Raw genomic sequence first — 24,774 nt, 5'->3', positions numbered from 1 at the left:
CTTCTACTGTTCTCAACTCCACAGGGAATTCCCACTCATTTCAGCATCCTCTCCAACCTGGGCAAGAGCACAGGAGGGGAGGACCCTGCCCCTACTGGAAGGGGCAGTTTTAGAGAGTAGAAGAGGCAGGAAAGAGCTCTGAAGTAGGGCAGAAAGAAAACTCCTTCGGGGCAAGGACTGAATCTGAATCCATGAGCATTAAACAAATTGTGGATGGGCACCATGGGGACCAAAAACCCTATGTTGTACCTAAAGGTGTAGGGGCTACCAGGCAGTGATAAGCATCCTGGTGATATGACCGACTATGTCCCCATAGCCCCAAGATAGAAAGGGAATCAATACAAGATGTTTATTTATTCACCCAACAAACCCATGTTAGGAGTTACTTTGCCAGTTTCTGTAAAAGGTCCTAAAGAAAACATATATTGCTAAAATGTCTGAATTCTTAAAGAGGCAATAGTTTAGTGAGGGTGGGAGGGAGAAAGAGAGGGAAGCAGATCATTATAATGCAACACTTTAAATTCAAAGTTAGGGGCAGAAAAAAAAAGCCACCAAGAACATAGAGAAGAGTGTCACCTGACCTAACCAAGACATCAAGAAAAGCTTTCTGGATGAGGTAGACTCATGGAGCACTTAGAATAGTGTTTGGCACATAGTAGATTCTCAGATGTTTGTTGATGAGTTTTGTTGAAAGCCAGAAGTAAAAACATACAATGATTGTCTACGAGTTGCTCAGATATCTAGAGAGGTGTGGACAAGTAAAGCAAACACCATAAAGAGTGATGGGTGGGCCATATGACAAAGGGACACTACTTTGTGACACTGTCTGGCCCTGGCCAAGTTATTGATCTCTAAGATATCAGTTCCTTAGTCTGTAAAACAGGGGTAATAATGCCTATTTCACAGTATTATAGGGAGGCATATATTTTAAAAGATGCTTCAATATGATGTCTCATACATACCAAGAATTCAATAAATAGCAAATATTATTCCAGTCTCATTTCATAAATGAAATAGTAATAAGGTATCTAATCGTGCACGAGAAGTCATAGCCAGTGACTTCTCTCACAGCAGAAACTGCTACAGAACCCAGAGGATTCTAGGGGATGGTTAATCTGAGCAGAAGTGGGTGGAGGGACCGTGGGATCTAGGAAAACTGAGTATTAATCCTGGGTTAGCTGCTCCCAAGTGGAGAGTGGGGCTGGGCATACAGTTTTAAAGGTTCATAATTACCTATTCACATCATGTGAATGTTCAGTGTAGAGCCTAGGAGAAATTGCAGATTTGACTAGACCAAAAAGGCTGGGAATGGATGGGTAACACTGTCTTGGAATGAGGAGGAGTGGAAGAAGGGGATAGAGCTGGGATTAGCAGTAGGCCAGAAAAGGAGGGTGCCCTAAAGGATTATCCTGGAAATAAAGTCCTAAAGTATTCCAGTGGTGGCCTTTGCTCACCCCTGTGAGGGGTGCTTATCAGGTGTTCATGTTGGTGGCAACTGTTCTGCTAGCCTATCCTCCCCAGGGTCCAACTTTTTGTCAAACTGACATATTTGCTCAGGAAAATCCCCCCATCCACACCCAAATAGGACCAGGTTAGAATTATTGTAGCAAAGGAGGCAGCAAGGGCCAAATGGGGAGAAGGAAGAAATGGGGAATGAGTGTGTGCTTTCCTTTCAATGTCAGTCCTGCACAGCGTGGCCCCAAGAAGGCTTCATTTGTTTGCTTGTTTGCAGCAAAGAACTTGGTGAGAAAATCTCAGTGGGGAGATAAATACCTGTCTAAAGCTGTACAGAATTTCGCAGGGAGAAGACTTGTATGAAAGCCTTTATTTAACCAAGAGGGAAGAAAGGCATATTTTGCGTGCATTGTGGGAGAATTAGCGAGACATTTCTCATCTCTCCAGAGAGAAAGTCCCAAAGAGGGATCTGCTCTGTGTGTGTTTCCAAGCTCTTTCCAGATGGGAGGGTTTTATGCCCTTTACTTACAGACCTCTGCTGATGTACCTTTGTTTTCTGTTTTCCTGCAGGTGGATCAGCAACTGCGACTCAGTTACAACTTCTCCCCAGAAGTCGAATTCAAGGCCATACGGTCACTCACCTTGGGCAAAGTCAAAGGTTTGTTCTTGTCCATTCCTTTCCAGTGGGCTTTGTTGAAATCAATGAAGAAATAAATAATTTCCATTGGGCTGGTTGGCGATTCAAATCTGGAAGGTCTTGCTCCTATAACATGCAAGATCTGAAACCAAGGTTTCTGGTATAGGACTTGCTGAGATTTATATGTGGCAGGGTTTGGGGCTGGCATTTATATCTACTTTATAGAAGCCTGAGTAAGGCATATTAACATAGAAGTTGAATAAAATAATTGTTTACTTGCTTTCTAGTTAATTGATTTTAGATGTGTATTTTTTTACTTAAATTTTCTTAATTTTTACTTAAAGAAATTAAGGATTTAGGCTATCCAGTTATTGGATTGCTCAAATGCTTAATCTCTTCATTAATTCTTCACCAATTGAAAGAGGATTGAAATCTCCTATAATAGTGGATTTTCTTTTTTTTTCTACCAGAAGTTCTGTGAATTTTCATCTTATATACAATGAGGGTCCTTAAGAAATTTTTGTATCTTGATAAATTGAACACTTTCTTTTTCATACTGAAGTGGTCTTTTTAAATTAATTTCTCCTTGGGGTTAAGTCTGTTTTGTCTGTTATTAGTAAATCGGATTCATTTGTGTGGTCTATCTTTTCCCATATATGTCCTTTCAATTTTTCTTTTTCTTCCCTTTTTTTCTTTCTTATTTTTTTTTAAATTCAAGTATAATGAATAGGCAGTGTTATATCCTTTTTAAGTGTGCAATATAATGATTCAGCAGTTCTGTACATTGCTCAGTGCTCATCACGATAAGCATACTTTTGGTGTTTTTTTAAGATTTATTTATTTGAGAGAGAAAGAGAGACAGAGAGAGCACAAGCAGGGGCGGGGGTAGAGGGAGAGGGAGAGAATCTCAAGCAGACTGAGCAGGGAGCTTTATGTAAAGTTTTATCTCGGGACCCTGAGATCATGACCTGAGCCGATATCAAGAATCAGATGCTTAACTCACTGAGCCACCCAGGTACCCCATGATTAGCATATTCTTAATCTTTCTTTTTCTTTAAGCCTGTGTGTAATCTTGTGAAGAACATATATATGGCTGGATTTTGTACTTTATCCAGTCTGACCATCTTTGGGTTATAAATTGGCGAATGTAAGCCTCTCTACATTTTGGGGTTGCTTGTATGGCTGGATTTGTCTCTGCTTCCTTATTTTCTATTCATTCAACTTTTTTGGGCATTTTGAACAAGAATGCATTTAACACTGGAAATGAGTTGCTTGCAAAATTGTGGCACCCCTTCCAGTATTGGTAAATTCTTGTTGCAGTCTTTTGGAATGACTATTCAGCAGTTGTGAGGGGATTTATGGGAAGCTATTAGCTCTGGGGCCATCACTGATGAGAGGCTAGAGTCCAGAAGCCCCTGAGGCCCCAGTCCTGCAGTACTCCTCCCCAGGAAGCAGGAAAGGTCTCTGAAAAGTGATGGCAGAAGACACTTCATGTTACCATGATTTTACTTGCCAGTAGAAACAGCTGAAGAGGCATAAAAATGACTCCTGTCTCACTGCAGCCTTCCAGATCCATAAACTTATTTAATTTCCAGAACATTATGCACGTCCAGAAACCCAGCTGCAGTCAGGTCCAGAAAATGTCAATTTTAGCTTCCAAAACGGCAGTTGAATGAGCCAGTCACCACTGACCAACCTCTGGATTGAATTTTGTGTGTTTATTTTCTTATTTTCATCCCCCCTCCTATTAATAATCATTTTATGTTGACACCATTATTGTTATTATTGTTGTTGTTGTTATTTATTTATTTATTTATTATCTATTTTTAGAGAGAGAGAGTGCAAGTGGGGGTGGGGAAGGGCAGAGGGAGAGGGAGAAAGAGAATCCCAAGCAGAATCCAAGCTGAGCTCGGAGACTGACATGGGGCTCAATCTCACAACCCCGATATCAGACCCAGGCAGAAATCAAGGGTTGAACACTTAAGGACTGAGCCACTCAAGTGCCCTGACACTATTATTTTGATTTAATAATGCAGTCACTAATTTACTTGTTCCTCAATCCTTCATATACTTCATAACTTTCTACTTACTACAAGGTTTAATTTCCTTCTTTCTGAAGTAAATCCTTATGAGTTTCTTTGTCTAAGTGTCCCTTCATCTGATAAAGGACTTTATTTCACCTTTATTAATGGAAGATGATTTTGCTAGACATACAGTTCAATAATAAAGGATATTTTCCTTCTGATATTGAGAGAATTATTCAGGTATGTGATGGAGCTAGCTCACACTAGCACATAGGAACCTGTTATACACATCTGTGCCCAATTCTGCATTCACTGATGTTACAATCCAGTTTGAAACTGGATAAACTCAGAGTGTTTATGGAAATCAGAAATGCTACAGGTCTCTCCCACTGTTGAGGGGTCAGATTTAAATCCTCACCAGCACATCACTCTAGTCTTCTGTCTTTTGCTATTACTGTTGAAAAGTTGGCTGTCAGTCTGTCCTGCCTTTGAAAGTGCTCTGATCATCCCCACCCCCAACACCCACAAGCTACTTTTAAGGTCCTCTTTTTTATTTAGGTGTTTTGTCCTCCTAAAACTTATGATTCTTTGTTCCTGAAGTTCAGTGAGACAGTAAAAGTATGTTTGTTGATTTTAATGAAGCAAAATTACATTTTAGAATATCTAGTCTATTATATGTTCTATGCTACATACATATATATTGATTCATGTCATCCTCACTTCAGCCAAATCAGAAGAATCTTGGGAGGAAAGATAATTAGGGCTGCATGACCACAAAACTCAGTTATTTTTCATAGCATCTGCTTTGTGCAATGGAAGTTCTAGAAACATCCACTTGTTTAAACAGTGTCCCTCCATTAGTTTTGTCACCACATAGGATGTAACTGTGGTCTTCCCATCTTTTGAATTAAATTCATAATACGTGAGACCAAAAAAGTAAAACTCTAAATAAAGATACTAAATTTCTGATGGATACCTTGTCATTTTGTTTTGGGTACTTTGTGAGGAAAGATTGGAAAGAACTTGGTTAAGTTGAGGAATAATACTCAGTAAAATTTTTTCTTTGCACTTATGTTTGGGGACTCCTGACAGCTGGCATCCTTCCCCATCCAAACTGCTATTGCAGACAGGACTCCCAATTAACCTCACCGCTTCTGGTTTATTAGAAGTCTCTAGGTGGAGGTGAAGGAGATGATATGAACATCAACTTCATTATTAAGGAGGGACACTAATCCTGGGAATTTGTTGGGATTAAGCCTTATGCATCAGAAAGAGTATGGTGTAGGGATAGAGGATATGGGAAGGGATGGTACAGAAATGGGTGAGTGGAATTGATGGCAAATGAAACCCTACTCCACAATTTTATTTTATTTTATTATTTTATTTATTTATTTATTTATTTATTTATTTATATTATGTTATGTTAATCACCATACATTACATCATTAGTTTTTGATGTAGTGTTCCATGATTCATTGTTTGCAGATAACACCCAGTACTCCATGCAGTATGTGCCCTCTTTAATACCCATCACCAGGCTAACCCATCCCCCCACCCCCCTCCCCTCTAGAACCTTCAGTTTTTTCTCAGAGTCCATAGTCTCTCATGGTTCATCTCCTCCTCTGATTCTCCCCCCTTCATTCTTCCCTTCCTGCTATCTTATTTTTTTTTTTAAAGATTTTATTTATTTATTTGACAGAGAGAGAGACAGCTAGAGAGGGAACACAAGCAGGGGGAGTTGGAGAGGGAGAAGCAGGCTTCCCGCTGAGCAGGGAGCCCGATGCAGGGCTCGATCCCAGGACTCTGGGATCGTGACCTGAGCCAAAGGCAGACACTTAACAACTGAGCCACCCAGGCGCCCCCTGCTATCTTATTTTATTTATTTATTTTTTACATATAATGTATTACTTGTTTCAGAGGTACAGGTCTGTGATTCAACAGTCTTACACAATTCACAGCGCTCACCATAGCACATACCCTCCCCAATGTCTATCACCCAGCCACCCCATCCCTCCCACCCCCCACCACTTCAGCAACCCTCAGTTTGTTTCCTGAGATTAAGAATTCCTCATATCAGTGAGGTCATATGATATATGTCTTTCTCTGATTGACTTATTTCGCTCAGCATAATACCCTCCAGTTACATCCACATCATTGCAAATAGCAAGATTTCATTCCTTTTGATGGCTGCATAATATTCCATTGTATATATATACCACATCTTCTTTATCCATTCATCTGTCAATGGATATCTTGGCTCTTTCCATAGTTTGGCTATTGTGCACATTGCTGCTAAAAACATCGGGGTGCACATACCACTTCAGATCCCTACATGTGTATCTTTGTGGTAAATACCCAGTAGTGCAATTGCTGGATTGTATGGTAGCTCTATTTTCAACTTTTTGAGGAAACTCCATACTGTTTTCCAGAGTGGCTGCACCAGCTTGCATTCCCACCAACAGTCCTACTCCACAATTTTAGAAGAGCCTAGCACTCTGTTGGACATTTTCAACTCTAAAACAAGGATGTATATGCAAGCATTTTTCATAGTAGATATCCAGGGCAAACAAGTGCAGTAGATCTATTGCTTCAGTATCACTAGTAGTATTCCATAAGATACAAGAACAAGTTGTTGTTGTTGTTGTTTTCAATTCATATATATATAGTGAGTAAAAAAATGTTCTTTCCTGAGAATTCCTGTGATGCAGGGACTAGTGTCTGAAAATAACATATAATCATTGACATTAAAAACTGCATTGCAGATGCTCACCTCTGGTAAGTTATGGGATATTGCTAGATTTCTTCCTGGGTTTACTGACACTGTTTGACTTTTAAGGGAGATTATTTAGCTTGGTTCTATTGCATCAATGGGTTTCAGAGAAATTAACATTAAAAAGAGAAAAAGAGAGAGTATGTATTTAGGCAAGCCACCCTTTTGCACAAAATCATCTGTTTCTGGAAAATAATTCTTTAGAAAACATAGAAATGCATTCTTTAGATTCAAATAGTGTGACTTATCTGTGTGTTTCTAAGTCTCTGTCTGACTTGGCCCGAGTTAGAGAGGGTGTGGGCATCAGACAGATTTAGGAATTCAAAAACTTTTAAACTTCTAAGAAAAATCACCTATTTTGGTTTCGGTTTTGTTTTAATGCATTTTTTTTTTCTGGTCCTGGCTTTCCCTAATTTATTGTGCCAGAATATATCATTAAATTTGATTGTAACATTAAAAAAAAAACTATTTTTGGTAGAACTAATAATTAAGAAATATTATTATTATTATTATTTTCTTCCCAAGAGGAGCGTTCTTAACTGTACTACAGATTTAGGAAGTAACTACTTTTTTTTTTTTTTTTTTGATTTTATTTATTTATTTGACAGAGAGAGGCACAGCGAGAGAGGGAACACAAGCAGGGGGAGTGGGAGAGGGAGAAGCAGGCTTCCCGCTGTGCAGGGAGCCTGATGTGGGGCTCGATCCCAGGACCTTGGGATCATGACCTGAGCCGAAGGCAGACGCTTAACCACTGAGCCACCCAGGCGCCCCAGGAAGTAACTACTTTTTAATATATGAAAACCTGTTAAAGTTTAAGTGGAATGAAATCATAGCACTGCCTTTATACCATAGCCACCAGATACTGAATAGGAATTAACAGGAGACTTGCACTCAGGGCATGCTTACAGGGTTGTCTGTGTATGAAGCCAACATAATTCCATGCCTACTTGCCAATTTGAAAGGCCAAAGTTCACACCTGGCAGAGTCATTATTCTTGTGCTCTGATGGCTGCTTGCCTACGTAGCTTCAAAGTTCAGTTGGTCCTAAGACGCAATACAGAAATTGGAAGAATTCCTTCTCAACCTTCATAAAACCTAGCTAATCTGGAAATTACAGGGCTAGCCGTGAGCACTTGCAGATGCTTTTTGGTCTATTAAAATGAAGTGAGTTTTAACCGTATCTATAAAGCAGGGTTCTTGAGTTCTTCCAAATCCCTCAGTTTTTTTCTTTGTTTGTTTGTTTTTTGAACTTGAAGCACATTGTTGAATGAATGCCCTGATTATTGTTATGTTAAATTATTTCTCAAGCATCTTATAGAAGGTGAATTATGGCTGCCATTTTTAGAAAGTACAGCAGAATTTATCCATATAAATGAAAGGTGGGTACTTCAAAGTACTCATTTTGGAAGACTGCATACACCCTCATTTCTTTTTTGATTTTGTAGAGTTGGGTTCCCCTTATGATTCAAATCTGGTAGAGTTGATATTAAACTGAGAAGCAAAGTTAAAAAGTGAAAGATGCTCAGCTTTTCAGAGGCAAAGTGACACATGTTTGGTTCTCTGTTCTGTAATTGCTGTCATGTGACCACGGGGAAGTTGTCCAATCTGTCTGTAGTTCCTCATCAGTAAAATGAGGATGATGACACTTGATTCATTTAATTCATAGAGCTGTGTAAGGATTACATGAGACACTATATACAAAGCATTTGGTATTTAACACACACTCAATAAAGTTAGTTTAAGCAGTTTAAGATTGTAGGAACATAGAGAGCTGATATTTTGTTTTGTTTTAAGACTCTGGAAAGGCAACTGTAAATGTAACTTCCAGGGAAGCACACAAAGGTGTTCTAAATGGGCAGTTCTGAACCATGGTGGGTCTCTAAGACATGAATGTGATTCGCCATCAGTTAGAGCTGTTTCAAGGGTATATCAAGCTCATACTAGCTTAAACAGTGGTGATAGTAGAGAATATAATAGTTGGTGAAAATGGAAGGTTCGGAGTGTAAGCTTTGCTTCAGAAGCTCAAACGTGACCATGATTTACTCTTTGTCAATCTCTCGGTTTCTTGCTCTACTTTTACCTCTGCTTACTTTTCTGTGGGGCTTCAGTCTCAGGCAGGATTTCAAGAATAACAAAGGTGGAATCAGCAACTCCAAGCTTAAATACTACCATTTCAGCCTCTCTGATAGAAAGAAAGCCTTTGATTTCTAAAATTTCCAAAGTCCTGGATTGACTCTCAGAGGACCAATTTGTGTCAGGTGACAATGTCAGATGATTACAATGTTAAAATCATTGGGATACACTGAATGGCCATTCCTGAATTCAAAGCACCCAGCTAAGGCCCTAGAGAGGGTGAAGGGGTCAGCTCAGTATTAAACACATATGCTGAGAACAGGGAAGCCAAGGTTTTCTTCCTAGAAAGTGAGATGGATTGTGAGAAGGGAAAATCAGCAATAACCCAATAATGTCACTGTTTTTTCTCCGTTGAATTCCTTCTCCTCCTCCTCTTCCTCCTCTTCCTCCTCTCCTCTTCTTCTTCTTCTCCTTCTTCTTCTTCTGCTTCTTCTTCTATTATTATGATTATGAGAGAGAGAGAGTGCTTGAGAAGGGGGGAGGGGGAGAGGGAGAGAGAAAATCTCAAGCAGGCTCCACGAGCCTGACGTAGGACTGGATTTCACAACCCTGAGATCATGACCTGAACTAAAATCAAGAGTCAGACACTTAAACAACTGAGTCACCCAGGCGCCCCCATATTCTGCTTCTTTTAAGCAAGAGAGAGGTGGATGCAGTTAGAGGACAGACTAGAAGCGCACAATTTTGGGACTGCATTGTGCTGTGGGCATCAACAGTCCAAATGTGTCACAATAGAAAAGGCAGAAGTTGAAAGATGCTCTTTTAAGAAGAGCATGTTACCCTCCTTGGGACAAGTTTATAGCTTCCCAAGACACTCATTTGAGGAAGTTTTCACTTTGAAGAAAGTACTTGTTTTATTCATTCATTGTGAAAGCATTGGTTTCTTAAAAAAAATATTTACTTAGTTTCTGTTCATTCGTAGTTCTTCAGTAAATAAAAAGATTGCCAAACCACAACCTTTTCTGACTTCTGATAATGTGTGTAATTGTCTCATACTGTGTCCAGAAATTTCTTTTGGGATAATGTTTCTCTGGCTAATAAGATGTTTCAGATTCATTAATTTAATCTGATCTCCTCGTGAAGTGAATGATGTATTTTCAAGCATCCCGAAATATCAGATTGCAGTAATCATGCCAATTTCTTAAATACACACACCTCATCCTTTGTATTTTGAAGATAGCCAACATTGAATTCCAATTTGGTTATACAGGATTTGTTACGGTTTCTTTTAAAAACAACAAACTGTCTTTGTTCCCCATAGAGAATTTCAACAGATGATTTAGTTTTGCCTCATGCAGAAGGAATATGTGTTATCTTCTGATTTAAGATGCAATTTTATTTTGTGTTTGAATTGAATCACATCATGATAGGAGCCTAGACCTACCCCCTGCTCTGTGCTGCTTTGGAAAAGGCTTCTTTGTAAAAGCAAAAGCACGTTTTGAACAGCATGCCCCCTCATTCAATATAAGCACTTGTTTGCTCTATCTAAACTAGTAGGTAATGCATGAATGAAGGAAAAGCATCTAGATATGTTGTTTCCAAATGTAGACTATCCTCAGCTGTGAGGAGCTGTTTCTAATCTATTTGAAAGAGGGGTGGCTCTTCCAGGGAAGTGTCAAACTTTGTACATCTTTGCCTGGCTCTTTTAGCAGAGGATATTTCCTGTGGTCCTACCAGAAGCACCAGGACATGACTGTTATTGATAAAAGTTCAATCAATTTTTATCATACAAAATTTATTGAGCATTATTGTGGACCATGCAGTTTACTAGGCCACCTAGATACCCCAAACAATCAAATGGACATAAAACTGTCCCTTGTTCTAAAGATGCTTCTTACTTTAAAATTATTCCTCTTTCAAAGGAAAGTCATCAGGGTGAGCTTGGGAATATTAAAGTTTTTCAAGGTTTTGGAGTATCTCTTTTAGGCTATGGTAAGTACTAGGTTTTCTTCACTAATCAAATACTAATAATACTTGTATGATATTTATAGCATATTGATATTAAAAGTATAAGAACAACTGGAAATTATTTGTAGTATTATTATTTAATAATATACTGCTCTGTGTTAGATCTAAGTTCTTACGTTAACTCATTTTTTTTTCTTTTATTTTTCTCACAACAGCTCAGGAAGGTCAGTGCTATTATATTGCTAATTTATAGGTGAGGAGACTAAGTCACAGAGGTTAAGTGACTTGCCCAATATCACAGACTTAACAAATAGTAGACTTCATGTTTAAAGTCAGACCCTGGGGGCACCTAGGTGGCTCAGATGGTTAAACGTCTGCCTTCGGCTCAGGTCATGATCCCAGGGCCCTGGGATCAAGCCCCACATCCAGCTCCTGGCTCATCGGGGAGCCTGCTTCTCCCTCTCCCTCTGCTTCTCCTCCTGCTCATTCTCTCTCTCTCTCTCTCTCTCTCTGTATCTCTGTATCTCTGTGTCTCAAATGAATAAATAAAATCTTAAAAAAAAAAAGTCAGACCCTGTGAGTCTGGATTCCACACTCCCGATCAGTCCTGTCATAGTTTGGTTTTTAAGGAATGACAGATATTCTAGGCAATGTATACTTTCTTTTTTTCTCTTAAGGACTCCTGAATTAAAGCTTTGTGTCTTTAGCTGTGGTGGGCTTAAAAGTAGAATGTAGGGCCAGGTTTCAATCATGGGAACGGAATAGCATACTTATTGTAAGTCAGGCTTTGGAATCAGCCCTGGGTTCCAATCATAATTCCAGCACTGACTGACCTGTGTAAATTACTTAATTTTCTGAACTTCACTTTTCTCCATTGGAGATCGGCATATATTATTATAGTGCCTGTTACTCTTTGAAAGATTAAGTTATGGGACGCCTGGGTGGCTCAGTCGGTTAAGCGTCTGCCTCTGGCTCAGGTCATGATCCCGGGGTCCTGGGATCGAGTACCGCATCGGGCTCCCTGCTCAGCAGGAAGCCTGCTTCTCCCTCTGCTTGTGCTCACTTGCTCTCTCTCTCTCTCTGACAAATAAATAAAATCTTTAAAAAAAAAAGAAAGATTAAATTATAATGAAGATAAAGTGCCTAGCATGATGCCTGACATATAATAAAAGCTCAGTAAATGTTTGCAATAATAGAAATCATGATGATGATGATGATGATGATGATGAAGGTATAAGAAGCCACCCCATCTGAACCAACACCTTTTCTTTTGAAAATGGCACTAGACTCTCATATCTTCCAGACATAAATGACATCTTCCAAGGAAGGAAAAAGGCAGCTATCCACTCCTTGTATAACAAAACTTGCATTTCACTCTTCCTTCCTGCTCAGGGGAATCAATGAATAAGATATTACATAACCTTGACTCTAACTGATGCTTGGTAAATAGCCAGTTCATAGTTTTTGTTGAATGAATCTTAAAAAGAGTTAAACCAGGGGCGCCTGTGTGGCTCAGTCGTTAAGTGTCTGCCTGTGGCTCAGGTCATGATCCCAGGATCCTGGGATCGAGTCCCACATTGGGATCCCTGCTCCATGGGAAGCCTACTTCTCCCTCTCCCACTCCCCATACTTGTGTTCCCTCTTTCACTGTGTCTCTCTCTGTCAAATTAATAAATAAAATCTTGGGCGCCTGGGTGGCTCAGTCGTTAAGCGTCTGCCTTCGGCTCAGGTCATGATCTCAGGGTCCTGGGATCGAGCCTCGCATCGGGCTCCCTGCTCGGCGGGAAGCCTGCTTCTCCCTCTCCCACTCCCCCTGCTTGTGTTCCCTCTCTCGCTGTGTCTCTCTCTGTCAAGGAAATAAATAAAATCTTTAAAAAAAACAAATAAATAATTAAATAAATAAAATCTTAAAAAAAAAAAGAGTTAAACCAGGCCACACCTACCTGATATTATTTGCATGTATGTTCTCAACAGCTTCTGATGGATTTTAACCATGTGATAATTGGTGGATCAACTAAGCTTAAAAGCATGGGATCCAGTGTGATTTTTAGAAATGTCAAGCACCACCTCCATCGCACTCTCATTCCCAGTATGGAGGAATCATGTGGTTCCCAAGACAGGACCTGAGTCTTATTTATGGCATTACCTCCTTGATACTATATATATAAGGAGGCACATATTAAGTGCTCCTTAGCATTTCTTGAAGAAAAAAAAACACATGGATATAATGTGTAGATATTAGAGTTACAGGAATTGAAAGGTCATTCTACTACACATTAATGGGCTCAAGGCCGTGCAGCTCAATTAGCTTTGGCTTGATCTTGGATGAGGATCTCCAGGCTCCCTATACACTATGTTTTTCCTTACAGTGGTGCTGGCAGTGAGGTGGAAAATTAATAGGCTTGGAATTAGACAGTACGGGGCTTAAATCCTATAACAGTCACTTGCTAGCTATGTCACTACTAACTTGACTTATTTGGCCCGGTATCCTCATCTGCAGAGTAGTGGTAATACTTGCTGTATTTACTGGTGATGAAGATAACAGGTGATGTGTGTAAAGTGTCTGGCACACAGTAGTATTTGAAAACAGCAGCTGTGGTTAATAAGATCATACAGCCATCATGCCTATTGATTTTCTTCAGCTGGTATCCCCTTTCCTTGCCAATGGCCCTGCTATTGATTTGTTTACCCTTGGCCTGGGGGATCTGGGACAGTGTTATAAATGTGACTGTTGACAAGGTAATGAAGTGAAGGGGATCCTAAGTGAGTAATGAACTCTACAGCAGCCCTTCAGTTACCTCCCCCCAGCTCGGTGGGAATGGAGGCCCGACCCAGTCAGAAGCTGAAAGGAACGGTGGAACAAACACACATTAGAATTCTAGATGTTTTTCCAGGGAATGGAGAGAAAATCAAGGTAGAAAGAGGGTCATGGGATCACTGGTTACTCATTTAGTCTACTGGGGTTTTATTTTTGGAAGATGCCATTAACAATAATAAAGTGAATATTAAAACAGGTTAAGATGCCATGAAGTTCATTTCCACTTATGAGTAATTATGAGATATCCACTTCTAGGAGAGATATGATCTGAATCCCTGCATTTTTTTCTATTTCACTTCCACAAGGATTATTCCCAAGTGATCAGTGTCAGGACTTGACACATGTAGCTAATATGCTAATGTTCTCTACCTTTTGCTTGAGAGTCACATTGCCTGCTTTCCAATGGGAAGGATAAATAAGTAAATCTTTCTACTTAGAAAATTTCTGGCTTAAGTTGATCCCTTAAAATGAATCACGACTTTTTCTAATCTACCCAAAACTTGGATATGTGCTTTAGCTTTCCCATCTATTTCCTTGCTTTTTCCAAAATACTTCTGTAGAATATAAACTTTGCATAGGCCATTCCACTCTTAAAAGATTAATGTTATATAAATGTTTGGAATTAGGAAGATTACACCCAAGCATTCTTTGTGGGTAATTAATTCAATGCAGCTTTTGAGTACCTAATATGTACAAGGCAAGATTTTAAATGAAACAGAATATTTTAAAGAGTTATAGCCTACAATCATTGCTCCCAAGATAATAAAACAGGAATCTATGCAGGTAGGACCTTTATTTAATGATTACAACATTGGGTAATTTTGCTAAGTGTTTCTAGGATTCTTGAGAGAGAGACCATTTCCATCCAAGATGATTCAGACTAGTGTCATAGAAGAGATCACCCTGGCCCTAGTCTTGAAGCACAGAGGTGGTCTCAATAGATGGAGTGCATTTTTGTGAAGGACTGGTGTAAACCAAATAAGACTGTCAGGAGGCAAAGATACGGTGCTAGCAACAATAAATAGGCCATCTTCAGATGTTCTCTTTTGTGCTAGGGAGTAGAGAGCAAAAAGGCAAACAGGAAGGTCCATGTGGGAGCATATTACAGAGGACCTCCTGTGCTCTGCCAAGATGTTCAGACTTCATTCATTATATAAATGGCAGAAACCACTGAGAGGAACTCTCATGGTCAGAGCTGCTGGTGTAACTCTCTTTTATGAGTAATAGGTAGGATGGAGAAGAGAGACACTGGTGTGGAGGTTATGCTAATATCTGTCCTTTGAGTAGGAAAGGACAATAAGACTTGGGAGCAGGTGCAGGGGAAGTTTATGAAGTAGAAATTGGAACATCTGGGTAATTCACTGGGTAGGTGGCTAGAAGTATAAGGTGGACTGGAAAGGAGCACAAGAGAATGGGAACTGATTTGTAGTTTTGGTCAGTCATTACAGAGGGAAACCAGTCAGTTCTGGTCAGGCCTGGACTTTTGTTTACTAACTCAAGGCAGGCCTTACGGTGGATTATAAAGCTGATACATTACACACTCTCTTTAAGCCAGTACTCCAGGCCTGATCAACTGCTTCTGGATTTGTGAAATCACTATCATCAAGGAGAGGGCAAAGAGCCACAGACCAGATTGTGCTGGAAAAGTCCAGTTTGGATCCTTCACAATGCGGCAATTTCTGCATTAGTCCACTTCTGCATGGGACATCTCTCCCCATCCTGAGTTAGCTAAACATTCCCTGGCTTATATTTCTTATCTGTGTATGTAGCTATTTCCCTGGGGAGGACTGTAGTCTTTAAATTCAGGGACTTCTTGTTATCCATATTCTTATCACTCCCATGTCACAGTATTTGCCTTTGTGCTATGTCTGTTCTCCATGTGCATTTTACAATACAGTTCTTTTGACTAGTGTATTACAGATAGAGTGCTTTTTCTCAGTGCAGGAGGAAAATGCCTGTGTTCATATTCCTGATTTTATAATCCAGTGCTAAGGTGAATAACCATTCTGGTCTGCGGGAGACTGGCAGACTTCTAGGGACAAGGAATTCTCAGTGCTAAAACTGAAAAAAATCCTGGACAACACTGGGCAATTAGTCACTCTGCGCCATGCTCAGTTGAGGGTTTTGAATAGTTTGGAGGAACTAGACTCAGGGCTTTGGATGCCAGCTGATCAATCAGGTCTCCTGTTATTCACAGTCACAGCAGAGCCCAGCACTCACTAACCCAGCAGGCTGACCCAAGTGAGGCTGGAGAAGGAGTGAGAACAAACCAATCAGCTTACTGACTAGCACCTCCCAAGCCCCTGCTGTGGTGCAGATCATGGCAGCTATGTATGCGGAGATGACTGGAGAAGGGTGTGAGGTTGCTTCTGCCCTTGCAAATCCAGTGGGCTCAGTGGAGACATGAAAGTGCATGCAAGCAGTAATCACAAAACAATTAATCTCTAAGTCATGGAAATCAGACTCTAAGGGCATTAAGAGCCCAGAAACAGGAGGAATCAAAATTAAACCATCTGTAACCAGGATACTGTTCACCTACTGATTCTGGGTGGGGGAGGTCAGGTCCTTGTTTGTGAACATATCATTTCTAGCTATGCCAAGCAGGCACCTTGCAAACTCATAAGTGTCAAATGCACATAGCATGAGCTGCTCTCCATCTCTGAACAGGAAAGCTCATATGCATCTTCCATTCCGGCAAGGGCTCACATTATCCAGCAAGGGCTTATAGTATTTGTGGAAGTTATTTTGCCTGTTATGGAAGGTGGGGTCCTTGGTTATTGGTAGAGTGATTATCCTGAGGCCTGAGTGGAATTTTTTATACATGGGAAGCTTAGCTCTTGCAGATTAATATAAGGTTTCAAAATGGAGTTATCTTTTCTTATCACTCTGAGTATACTGGTCTCTCTGTGTATGTGTGTGTGTGTGTGTCCCTGTGTTCTGCTTATTTCTGCATAGTTACTTTGTTCCAGCTTTTTTTTTTTATTTCTGTTATGTCATTTGATCTCACTCATTGTGATTAGAGGATTTTCTCAGAGTTCTAATGATCCCAGGCTTTTCGCCTGTATTTAAGAATGGGTTGGTGAGCATGTGTTGAATGGGAGCTACACTGAAGGATATGACTGGGCCTTTAACTAGAGAAACTCCAATTGCATCTTCAGGTCATTCATCTTGGGATAGCCATATCTCCCAGGAAAGACCTTTCCTGTCTCCTGCTTGGAAGAAGGGAGGTCCTAAAAGTCATGATGGGGAGAACACTGGTGGGGCTCATTATCTGCTGGGGAAAAGTCCTTGTATTTCCCTTGTTTTCTGTGGCCTGAGTTGTGGGCATTTTCCTCACCTACCTGACATAATCCCCCAGTATCAAAGCACTTACTTATTCCTTTCTCCAAGAACTATGGGCAGTTGAAGTCTAAAGCACACTGTTTGGAGTTATTTTCTCCTTCTCTAGGATTTCATTCTCTGTGAGGGGATCACTGCAGAGTTGGCTTTGACAGAACAAAAGGCTTTTGGATGCCAAAAATTCCAAATTTAGAACCCACTCATATTAGTCAGGGCTCAGCCAGTGAAGCATAACTGTAGGAGATACTATATTGAGACTTAATGCAAAGTTCAGGTTTCCATGATCATGGAGGCTAGGCATGAGCTCTGAAGTCCTCAGGGTGGGTCTCTGGGAAGTGCGGGCTAGAACTCTCAAGCACTGGCTGTGCACAGTGGGATTTCTTCTTCAGCAAGCTTAAAGAGCCACTTTGCTCTTAAATCCTTGCGAACGATTGAATCAGACTCACACAGATTATCTAAGATAACCAGTCAACTGATTATAGATTTCATTCACAGCTACAGGATACCTTCATGGCAACAACTGGATTGGTGTTTGAATAACAGCAGACTGTTGCCTGGCCAAGGTAACATATCAATAGACCATTGTAGCACTTTCTCCTTATTTTTTTTTTTATCAAAATCAAATTCTCATAGCATAAAATTATCATTTTAAAGTGTACAATTTAGTAATATTTATTACATTCACAATGTTGTGCAAGCATTATTTATATACAGTTCCCAAACATCAACATAAAGGGGACCCTGAACCAGTTACAGTCACTCCCCATTCCCCCTCCCTCCCTGCTCTAGGCAAGCACTCATCAGTTTACTGTATCTATTGATTTACCTATTCAGGATATTTCATATAATAGAATCATACAGTTTGTGACCTTTGGTGTCTCGTTTTGTTTTGGTTTTGGTTTTTTCACTTAGCATAGTTTTTGAGGCTCAGCAACATTGTAGCATGTATCAGTACTTTATTCCTTTTTATGATTAAGTAGTATTCCATTGTGTGGATATACCCATTGTTTTCTTGTCTGTTTATCTGCTGATGGATATTTGGTATGTTTTTACCTTTTGGGTGCTGTGAATAGTGTGCTGTGAACATGTATATATATGTATTTATTTACATGCCTGTTTTCAGTTTTCTTAGTTAGATCTCTAGGAGTAGAATTGTTGTCTTTGGAAAGCTCTCATACCCAAGGTTTAGCCAAATAGGGGCAATTTAGGAAATTCTGCATTGTAACCTGTTTCCGCATGCCTCCCTGTCAATCCATAGACATCTTTGAAGAGGACTCCTGCTTATTGTCTTGAAGACCCTACCTGTGTGCATCCTGGAGGAGGCAAACATACTACCACATCTTATCCTCCTTTATCCTCCTAAGCCTCCGATATCAAATAATTAGAGTAAAAACATGTATCTTTCCTTGGGCTCTGCCCCTGGACCCTTTAGAATTCTATGAGTCATATCTAAGTGATTAGCAATTGCAGTTTGCTTTTCAACATGTCGGTAACATCAAAAAGCCCTGATTTCAAATTTTCAACATTTTTCCTTGGGTAGCTCATGGACAGATACTTTCAGTGGTCATAAGAACTCTTTCTATCCAGTGCTTCCACAGGCATTGAGGTATGGGTTTATCTATTTATTTTTTTTAATTTTTAATTTAATTTTATGTTTTATTACATTTATGCATGTATGTAATTTATTTATTATTATTATTTTTTTTTTTTAGAGAGAAAGAGAAAGCAGGGGAAGCTCAAGCAGACTCCATACTCAGGTTAGAGCCCAATGCAGGGCTCGATTCCATGACCTCGAGGAATGACCTGAGCTGAAATCAGGATTCAGACACTAAAGTGACTGAGCCACCTATGCCTCCCTATCTTTTTTTTTTTTTTTTTAATCTTAGTGGTCCTACCTCCCCAAATAGTGTTGCTAGGTCTGTCCCTCTCATTCAGTAGTGAGCTATTTATTAATCATTAGCTAGGGATTCATCTGAGTAGCTGAGTGCATTCAGTGAAGCTTGCACACTTTGTAAAGGCAGAAAAGTATAGCAAGAGAGCATGAGCTCTGACACCAGCAGACCAAGCCTGAAGCTTGGCTCAAGCTTGGCTCAAACACTGGTTACTTGAGGCCTTGGCAATTTCCTTATCTAGGCTTCAGTTTTCCTATCTGTAAAGCAAGAATAATCATTGCTTACTATCAGAATTGTTTTGATACCTAAATTATTGTGTGTGTGTGTGTGTGTGTGTGTGTGTGTGTAAGAGTATGTATGCATTATATATTTGTACACACAGTGCTTTGCACACAGTGACTGTTCATATTTCAATGCTAAATGGAAGCACAGTTACAGAGGGGAAATTGAAAATGGAAATAGTAGAAAGAATTCCTGTGAAATTCATGCCAGAAAGAAAACTAGGCAGATGAGAAGCTCCATGCCTCCTAACTCTTTCTTTTATAATATCTTCACACCTAGGTGGCTCAGTGGGTTGAACCTCTGATCTCAGGGTCATGAGATCATGAGCTCAGGTCATGATCTCAGAGTCATGAGATCAAGCCCTGCATTGGGCTCTGGGCTCTGCTTGAGGTTCTCTCTCCCCCTCTCTCTCTGCCCCTCATCTCTCTCTCTCTCTCTCTCTCTCTCTCTATATATATATATATATAATATCTTTACTGTCTGACACGAAGTATCCCCTTATAAAGGTGCAGTTTTGCATAGCCAGAAGGCAGTAGGGATAGGATGGGATAAACAGGAAGGTCCGGATCCTGAAATGTCAGGACTGTTTGTTTGATTTTCTGTAATATGTTAGAAAGGCATAGATGTACTGAATGATGGAGCGCTGGGTGTTATACGCAAACAATGAATCATGGAACACTACATCAAAAACTAATGATGTAATGTATGGTGATTAACATAACATAATAAAATTTAAAAAAAGAAAGGCATAGATGGTTTTAATCAGGAAGGAGATAAAATTCTCAAATACACCGTTTTGTCTTCTTTACCTAGAGAGCTCTTTCCTACGCTGTGGTATTATATTTGTTATCATAGTGTGAAGTGTTTTTGCAGTCATACACTCAAGTGCTCCTATATGATATGGCTGATATTTATTGATCAAATTAAAATGCAGATACTCTTATCTGTTACTACTAAGGCCAATAATTGCTAGGATAAAAATGGCAGCAGGTGCTTTCCCATTATAATTATGTCACACAAGTTTTTTTTTTTAATTTTTTTATTTGCTCAGAATATTCACTTTGCTTTTATTAAAATATTTGAATGGTTTAAACTAAGACAATAGTATCTCTACTGTTACCTCTTCTGTTTCTAGGATGACTAGAATAAATATTTTAAAGAGAGTTATTTATTGTTATTTTTCAATAGAATGAGTTTCAGTCAACTATCATCTACTGATCTCAGCTATTTCCCCAACCTAATTCTATGATATTTGTGAATTCCACAAGGAGAGGACTTTGGGAGTATTACTCCCAAAGTATAATACATTTTTGGGTTAGTTTTTATCCGAATTTGAGAGATGGGGAAATTAAAGTTCAGTAACTTGCCTTGTCTGTTTGAATGCCAGCTCATTTCCAGTTTCCAGCACCTGAAATCATTTTGCTGAGGGTTTTCTCTGGCTACTAAAGCATGCTTTGCCTGTTTACTTGGCAGGCTAGACATTTCAGGGATTTCATGTCTGCTGGGAAAAACCCTCAGTCAATGATAACGTGATCTAGTGTATAAATACCCCAGCTCCTTGCCACCACTTGGGATAAATCTGGTGTGTGTGTGTGTGTGTGTGTGTGTGTGTGTGTGTGTTTTCCCTATTTTCTTCTAGTGTTTTCCCTGGAGGATCAAGTTCTAGTTGGCCTCTGGTTGGTATAGTAATGCATACATCACTAGTTTCCTTCCCACTTTTATCTTCTCCCCCACCCTGCCAGTGTGTTCCTTCACTTCCCAAATAAAGTACTGACACTCTAGTTCTTGCCTTAAAGTCTGCTTTTGGGAGAATTCAGACTATAACTCTCAACCACCCAGTCATTAACTGGCTGAAGTGATATGCAAGCCAGATTTGCCTTGCTCCAGAGATCATATTTATCCCACTATGCCATACAGTTTTTAATAAAAAGTACATAAAATATAACCCCATTTCACAAAACTTGTTATCTTATACAAAATAATAGCACATGAAAAGTGAAGAAGGAATGACATAGCTGAATCAAAGTACCATGTCAGCTTAAAGTCTAATTAGAGAACAGTTCTAAGGTGGTAAGTGCACGATAGAGATGTGATTGGATGGACAGGTCATCTTCTTCCACAAGCAGGTGTGTAGGATCTTAGAGGATAATATAAAAGCTAAACATTTTTGAGTATTTACTGTGTGCCAGGCTATAAGTGAGGAACTTTACTTTCATTTTACATTTAATCCTCACACCAAGCATAAGGTAGAATCTTAAGTCTCTTATGCTGAATGTCAAGCAGTCTAGGGTAATTTAATAGTTTAGTCCAATATCTATTTAAAAATATTTCATGATTTTGTGGGTCAGGAATGTGGGCAGAGCTTGCCTGATGGGTCTTTTAGCTCCTTGCAGAGTTAACTAGAGTCTCTCCATTATATCTGGCTAATAGCTGGGCCAGTCTGGAGGAACTAAGACATATTTATTCACATGCATGGTGCCTTGGAAGGGACATCTAGAAAGCTGAGCTCAAAAGAGCCCTTCTCTTTCTCCATTTAGTCTCAAGGTCTGTCCACATGATCTCTCTATCAGGGAAGTAGGGCTTCTTACATGATAGCTTGGGGCTCCAAGGCCCAAGGCAGAAAGTGCCAGCCCTCTTGAAGGTTATTCCTGGAATTGGCAGTGTATCATTTGCAATGTGTTCCATTGATCAAAGCAGTCACAAGTCAACTCGCATTCAATGGGATGGGAGATAGAGCCTATGTCTCAGTGGAAGGAATGTCAACAATTGTGGCCCCTTGTAATCTATCATATGCAGGCACTCTACTCATTCCCATTTTATAAATGAGTAAACAGCCCAAAATATATCATGTAAGTATACTAAGGACATAATGATAATAAGTGGGAGAGTTGAATGTTGAATCCAGGGAGCAGTCTGATTTATTGGTAATGAAAACCTGTGTCTAGAGGGGAAGTTGTACAATTGTTTAATTGAATGAAAGTATAAGAAGAAAGTTTGTCTGAAGGTGTTGAGTCAGAGACTGTAAAAAGCTTACATCATATTCAATATTTATTCTCCTCTTCTTAATAGAACATAATAGTGTGTTCTGTTTTGTTTGTTTGTTTGAGGGAACCGTGTTCCCGATTGTTCAGTTCATTCCCAGGCTTCTTCTTGGGTTAAAACTGGCCATACAACATTGTCCTGGACAATGAGCTCGAAGCAAAAGTCACTAGGGTTTTCCAAAAGGCCTGACTTAGTAAGTATGCACACTTTTGCCCTTCACCCTCCCTACTTTCTTCTGCCTGGAACATAGACCTGATAACTGGAGCTCCTCAACTTATGTTATGAGGAGGAAGACAAAATCTCTAGTCTATGGAGCAGGAAGTGTAAATCTAGAAAAAAAATTCTGGTGATATCTGAAGCCAAGATACTAACCCTAGACTGCTTGACATCAGACTTCTTACTGAGAATAAAATAAAATATTTTTGAGCTAGTTTGTTTTTTTTTCTTTCTTTTTTTTCCCTGATACATGCAGTCAAATGCAAATAACTAACATTGATAATTTATGATTTTTGTACTCTCTGAGTCAGATGGAGAAAGGGGAAAGAAAATGCCACTATTTTAGCCAAACCCAAAAGCTCTGATAGAAGAACAATGATATAAATTACCAAGAACTGATGACTGAGGGCTGGGACAATTTTTTATGGGTCCCTTGCCTTACAGAGAAGTCAGTGGATGAAATCTTTGTTCACATCTGGGTCAGGGAACCAGTTTGATCTCTATTATTCTGGAGGCCACCTTGTTGTGAATTCTGTAGGTTGTGGAGGAGGGACAGGAGACAGCCTGTAGGAGGAGGCTTCCAGGCTGGGGCCATTGCCCTGCTGGTGGATGCTGCACTGTAATTGTGATGTGCCTGTTTTAAAAGCTAAGCAAGCTCAACCTATATTGTGTACAGTTTGTCCTCAATTACTATTTGCTGAATTAAATTTGTGGTATGATCTGAAGCAGTCTACAAAACACACTAATTCCAGGTCACCTCTTGTAATGAAATCTCAGAAATATGCTTCGTCTTTTCATGAAATCCTTGAAGATTCATTTTAAAATATAAATATGCTCTTGGAGAAGAGCATAGTAACTAACCACCAAACATTACTACTTCATTGGGTTGTCAGTCAGTTAACATCTCCTTTCATCAGGAAGAGTTTGGTTCTCTGGGATGAGTACTTTGCTGAAGAGGGTTAAGTTCATGAAAAAAAGACCATATTCTGAGGAACAAAAACCCACATATATAGAATAGAATTTACAGGTCTAATCACTGAACATATTTATTGAGTTTCTACATTTCCACACCTGGGCTCATTGTCTGGAATCAAGTTTCACCACTGACTATGGAAACTTGGACAAGGGGCTTTACCTCTCTAAGCCTGAATTCCTTTATTCTGTAGCATAGATCCTATTCTACAAGATTGTTGTGATGTGATCATCACAACAGAGAGGCTCATTTAGCTTGAGGAGCACAAAGCCTAGTACATGCCTGAAGCCCTGTGAATGTTACTGTGTGAGAGAGGAAGACAATGTCATGTCCTGCAGTCTGGGACTGAGTTTACACAGGTTGGGTTCAAATGTCAGCTTTGGACATATTGTTTAACTTCTTCTTCTTCTTCTTCTTTTTTTTTTTTTTTTTTTTTTTGTCTCCATTTCCTAACCTTTAAAATGGGACTAATAGCACAAATGATGTATGATTGAAGTGTCATAAAACACTTAAAATAGCATTTGGTACATATTAAGTCATCTTTTTTTTAAAGATTTTATTTATTTATTTGAGAGAGAGAGAAAGACAGAAAGAGTGAAAAGATAGCAAAAGAGAGAACATGAGTAGGGAGGAGAGAGAGAAGCAGGCTCTCCACTGAGCAGGGAGCCTGATGCGGGGCTCGATCACAGGACCCTGGGATCATGACCAGAGCCGAAGGCAGATGCTTTACCGACTGAGCCACCCAGGTGCCCCCTAAGTTATCGTTTCATGATGAATATGATACAGGCAGTCCTTGTTTCACACAGTACTGCAGAACAGTAAAAGTGATCACACACACACCTAGGACAAAGTTTTTAATAATTCATGAGGAAAAATTTGATAGCTCTATGACCTTTATTTTTTTCCATAGTATTAAAAGCTCTCTTAGGGAAATGAAAAAAATAGTAAAACTTATATTTGTTTAGTACACAGTCACCTAAAATATTAGATATATTGAGAATTAGTGTGTTTTTTTGTAAAAGAAATGTATAAAGAGTAGTTTTCACAGTGCTTGCCTTCTTGTTGAATGGCAAACAGGGAGGGAATATCTTTTCTATGCCGTGGTGAACTGTCAGACCCCTCTATTTGGATTAGCTTTTAGCATTTTATCCTTTGTGCTTTCAATGTCATGAACTGTCTTCGAGAGTTCCTTTAATGTGAAGATTTCTGCCGGTACCGCTTCCCCTGGGACATTGTCATTCTTTTTGTCACAAACCCACTTCTTCATTTGTATTGATTTATATCAC

The 24,774-nt window shown here is 39.5% G+C and overlaps 1 protein-coding gene across 1 annotated transcript in view; it reads left to right on the top strand.

Annotated features, from left to right (window-relative positions):
* The window catches only part of CNTNAP5 (contactin associated protein family member 5), a 791,720-nt gene that overhangs the window by 744,382 nt on the left and 22,564 nt on the right, over positions 1-24,774 (top strand). The window contains exon 21 of the mRNA XM_078070660.1: positions 2,026-2,113. Within this exon, the coding sequence (XP_077926786.1) occupies positions 2,026-2,113 (88 nt within the window). The remainder of the gene's footprint in view (positions 1-2,025; positions 2,114-24,774) is intronic.

This window comes from Halichoerus grypus, chromosome 4 (assembly GCF_964656455.1).
Source record: "Halichoerus grypus chromosome 4, mHalGry1.hap1.1, whole genome shotgun sequence".
Taxonomy (NCBI): Eukaryota; Metazoa; Chordata; class Mammalia; order Carnivora; family Phocidae; genus Halichoerus; species Halichoerus grypus.
Note: the sequence above shows the minus strand (reverse complement) of the source record. Positions and strands in the feature narration are given on the sequence as shown.